General features: G+C 34.0%; 1 protein-coding gene across 1 annotated transcript; it reads left to right on the plus strand.

Annotated features, from left to right (window-relative positions):
* Nucleotides 1–1,347: 1,347 nt before the first annotated feature.
* Nucleotides 1,348–2,147, plus strand: LOC111876717 (calmodulin-like protein 30). Its single transcript, XM_023873292.3, has one exon. The coding sequence runs from the start codon at nt 1,387–1,389 to the stop codon at nt 1,948–1,950; it is 564 nt and encodes a 187-aa protein (XP_023729060.1). The 5' UTR covers nt 1,348–1,386; the 3' UTR covers nt 1,951–2,147.
* The last annotated feature ends 2,811 nt before the right edge of the window (nt 2,148–4,958 follow it).

The raw sequence follows: 4,958 nt of genomic DNA on the forward strand, positions 1-4,958 counted from the left end.
AGAGAGAGAGAGAGAGAGGAGAGAGAGAGAGAGAGAGAGAGAGAGACCAATGCTCACTCTTTGTGTTTGATGCTGGCTTCCTTGAAAACTGATTGGGGCCCTTATAGAGCACTTGAGCTCCTTTGATTGGATGCAAAAAATTATAGTAGAGGTCTTTCTACCAAAAGTTTAAGCAATAAAAAGAGAAAATAAACTGTAAATAAACTAAAGTTAGGTGCATATCCGTTATTGTCTCCAAATTTGCTTGTGAATGTCGATAATGTGCTTAAATTATAGGCAAAACCTGCTATCGGTGAGATTTTAAGTTTTTAACCTTTTTGTATATTTACCACTTGATATGACAAAGATCATAAAAATTCTAAATGATTGAAAAAACTCAACTAATATTCGTTTTTGTTAATTTGTAACTTCACATGCAAGTCTATTATTCTCTTAAATATAACATTTGGTAATATTCCATTCAGATAACATCAAACTGAGGTTCTTTGGTACAAAGCAATATGTTATATACCATGAGCGAATCTTCTTCACTTTCCGCCCAAGAAATTTGGTCCAAAGATTCAAAAATAAAAGAACGTTCTTTTTCTTTTATATGTAAATGGAATTTCTCAAAATTCATATCCTTTCATGGTATTAACAGAACATTGTAATTATTACATAATTTTGTGAAACTTATTTTATGTGTTTTTTACTGGGTTTGATAAGAGGTTGGATCTGATTAACTAAACAGATTTAGATCATTCGATATCACAATTAGAAGAATTTAATTTGATTATTTTTTCTAGTTTGGGATTGTTTGCCATTTCTAAAAAATAAAAACAGAAAAACAGATTGTATCCAACCTGGCAGTCTTTTAGTTAATATTTTATATTACCTTTTTAAAGCATGATTGTGATTCTAAATAAACATAATCATGCATATCGCTAAGAATATGTAGTTACACAAAAGTTATCTAATTCATCGAATTGTTTTTGGCTTTTTGCAAATCGATGAGAAAGTTAGGCTGTATTAATATTCTTCCTTTTTGCCGACTTATTCGAATATTAATATCTACCCATAAATCATTATGTGTTTACAAAAGGAAATATTCACTGTATGTGGATCATATGTGAGATTAATATCTGTAATAATTGTATTTGATTTTGACTTTTTGAAAGAAAAAAAGTGTACCAAAGGATAAAATTCTTGTAAATCCTTGAACAATTTTGTTTCAATTGGAATATAAGTTTTCAAGTCAAATAAATTGTTCAAGTTTATAAAACTATAATACTTTTTAAGATTCGTATGATTATAATTTATTTTATAAATAAATTGTGTCTATAGTGATGTATAAAAGGAGAACAAACCATACTTCATTTTATCAAATCAAAACCTGTAATTCAAAAAATGTCAAGCAAGAGTTTCTTCAATTTCAAATATGGTGTTTCAAGAAAATCATCTCCAAAAACCCCACCACCACCGCCGTCAAAACAACCACTCCAGCCATCAAAACCCAGTTCGCCGGCGGTTTTCCAGCCGAACGCCGGCGAGATGAGACGAGTGTTCAATAAATTTGACAAGAACAATGACGGCAAGATTTCCAAGGAGGAGTACAGTTCAGCCGTCGGCGCACTTGGTGGCAAGAACGCTAAATCGGAGGTGACCAAGGCGTTTCAAGCCATAGACACCGACGGCGACGGGTTTGTTGACTTTGATGAGTTTATGGAGGCGCAGAAGTCCGAAGGTGGAGTCAAAACGGGGGATATCAAGAGTGCGTTTAAGGTGTTTGATCTGGATGGAAACGGAAAAATAACGGCGGAGGAGCTGTTACAGGTGCTAAGGCAGCTAGGAGAGAGGTGTAGCTTAGAGGGTTGCCGGAAAATGGTGAAAGGGGTGGATGCGGACGGCGATGGGATGATTGACGTTGATGAATTCATGGGTCTAATGACTCGGACCATGAAATTAGCATAAAATGTTATCTCTAAAATGTTTTACCATAAAAATTATTGGTTCAAATCACTTTTTACATGAGTAGTAATATTTGAGCTACTTATTATTAGTGTGCAAGTTTTTACCACCATTTGGTAGGATTGCGGCAATTCTATCCTATGCTGCTAATAAATGTAATGAGGCAAAGTATTCTAAAACATTTCATGTGATTTTAATTAGATTGTTCATGAAACTAATACCAATAATTGCTACCAAATACAATATCAGTTTTAACGACATCCAATTCTAGAGGTGTGTTAGAATTGAAATCGATTAACCAAAATCCAAGAAAAGTTGATTATGAGTAGAACTAATTTATAAGGTTAAATATCTATAAACACTAGCACTAGCATACTATAGGAAGATGCCTTAACTGCTATTATGTGCTATATATATATATATATATATATATATATATATATATATATATATATATATATATATATATATATATATATATATATATAGTAAGAAGTATATCGCCATACTGAGCTACTCACCTCTACGACTATAGAACGATATGAAAATCACAACGAGCAGTAGAGTCCTCAATAATGAAGGAGGTCCAACACCTTAGAACGTCATAGTAGGAGCATATCAAATTTCGATAAATGAAGCACGAGCGATGATGCAAGATTTGCTCGATTAACAATGCATTGAGTTTTGGAATCTACTAACCTAAGAATTAGCGAATGCTATAGGCGTAGCGTTAGTGGTCAATAAACCAATAGTTGTTGAGCAAGTCAACAATGGACCGGTTCCCTGTCATCTAACGACCGTCCAGGAAGGAAATAATGACTCTGAGAGTTATCCAGGACCAGAAGAGCCAGAGGTCCGAAGGAATGATGAACCTAGGGGCTATTGAAAGTATAAGGATTTCATGACTTTAAGCCGTCATCATTTAACGGGAAAGAGGATCCGGTGGGAGTAATGGACTGGATCTCGGAAATGAAGCTAACTTTCGTCACATGAGGTTGCATTGGCAAGATTCAAACCACCTACAATGTGAGATAATTTAAGGGTGCAACGATTCATTAGTGGAATATGTTGTGGAAAACATTAAGCCCTAACAAGCCGTTGCAACTAATGTGGGGAGAGTTTTTGACCCACTTCAAGAGGAAGTTTTGTTTGGATGAAGATATGTTTGAGTTGGAGAATCAACTCCTAACATCGAAAAAGGGAAGCATAACGATAGAAGAGTATACCAATGCTTTCACAGATAAAATGGAGTTTGCACTGCGTGTGGTCCCCGACGAACCGACCAAGCTTGACAAGTACTCAAAAGGATTTCCATGGGAGTATTCTATTCCGGTCAAGTAGGAACCGACTTTTGAAGCAGCTATCTGGGCCGCAAGATTTATGGATAATATGATAAAGAAGAGGACCATCGATAGAGATGAAGTCAGTGAGAAGAGAGGGGTTGATGGGTCCTCAGGAAACAACCAAAACATCACGAAGAAGAAGTTTTTGAAGTCAAGCAACAAGTACAGGAGCAACCAAGAAGGAAAGTGGTGCGACCAGTGCAAGAAGAAGCATTTTGAAGACTGTGTTGTCTGCTACAAGTGTAAGAAGACGAGGCATATCTCTACAAAGTGATGGGTTTTATAGGTTAAAAAATCTTATTTTAGCGGAAAAAATTTAAACCCTAAGTTCACATGCAACCTAAAGGATCTATGTTCTCACTATGATTAGCAATAAACATTTGAATATCAAGAACCCTATAAGTACATTTGTATTTTCGAAATTTAAGAAAGGGCTAATAGAAAAACATACCTTTTATTTATTATGGCAAATAAACAAATAATACTTCCTTGTTGGTCTTCAAAAAGAAAGCACCAGAAGTCTCGTGTCTCTAATGGATCACACCCAAAAAAATATTCAAAAGTTCATAGGGATTCTCAACAAGAAAACACTTCATCGAATATGTCTCAGTTTATCTTTTGTTTCTCGATTAATGAAAACATTACAACTCCAATCCTGTATATGCGAGTAAGAAAACATTTTACTCCACATATTTCGAGGTGTTTTCAAACTTCTTAGTTTGAAAAGAGTCTCAAGATATGATTCATAGTTACTAGAGCATGGTTCTAAAAATTGATTGGAACGAAGTATGAATCATCTATGATCGAACCATTTCCAACAATGTTTAATTCCTCTTCTTAGTCATACAATTGCACTAAGATGTTATTGGAGGTGTCAATTGTGATCCAATTTCACAATTACTAAGATGATCATAAATCATGATACTAAAGTACTCTCATATCCTTTCAGATTAGAGAAAATTTTATCTTTCTACCTAATAGATTCTTCTTATTCGTTTTGCTACTCTTTGAATCTTTTCAAACTATCATAATTATACTTAATCTTATAAACACAACCATATTTACTGAAATATCAGAAAATCATGACGAATAGAGTTATCGTCCTTTGTGGTAGATCTAAATAGTCCATATCAACGTGTACAAGATCCATTAGTCCGTCACTTGACTCACATAAACAAGTGATCAATGAATTAGTTACAATTTCCAATGAATAAGATTCTCATATACTATACAATGCGACTTGTACGATACAAAGTATCTGTCCAGTTAGTAATGAGATTTCTTTTCACTTGGGTAATTAGGACAATACCACAAATAACATCATAAGAATCAAATCCACAATTAATATTGCTAATATTAGAAATGTAACCAACACTTTTATAAATGAAATTGCAAGGAAATATAAAATAAGGCAACCAGATAAACCAAAATTTCACATTTATTGAAAATAAACGAAAATTTGGAACTTGTCCTTACTCCTTACAACACATAGAATGAAAACTATGCTTCTAGACATCTTCGAAGAGTAATAGAAATATATTAAATTATCCCAACTCCTTGGTAGTAGCTCCAAATTCTAATCTTCGAACCATGTGACCAAAATCCATTCTCATGACCAGATTTAACTTACCTTGCTCAACCTTCCTTCTTTCTCTTAGCTCCTTTAAT

Source organism: Lactuca sativa, chromosome 2 (genome assembly GCF_002870075.4).
Source record: "Lactuca sativa cultivar Salinas chromosome 2, Lsat_Salinas_v11, whole genome shotgun sequence".
NCBI classification, from domain to species: domain Eukaryota; kingdom Viridiplantae; phylum Streptophyta; class Magnoliopsida; order Asterales; family Asteraceae; genus Lactuca; species Lactuca sativa.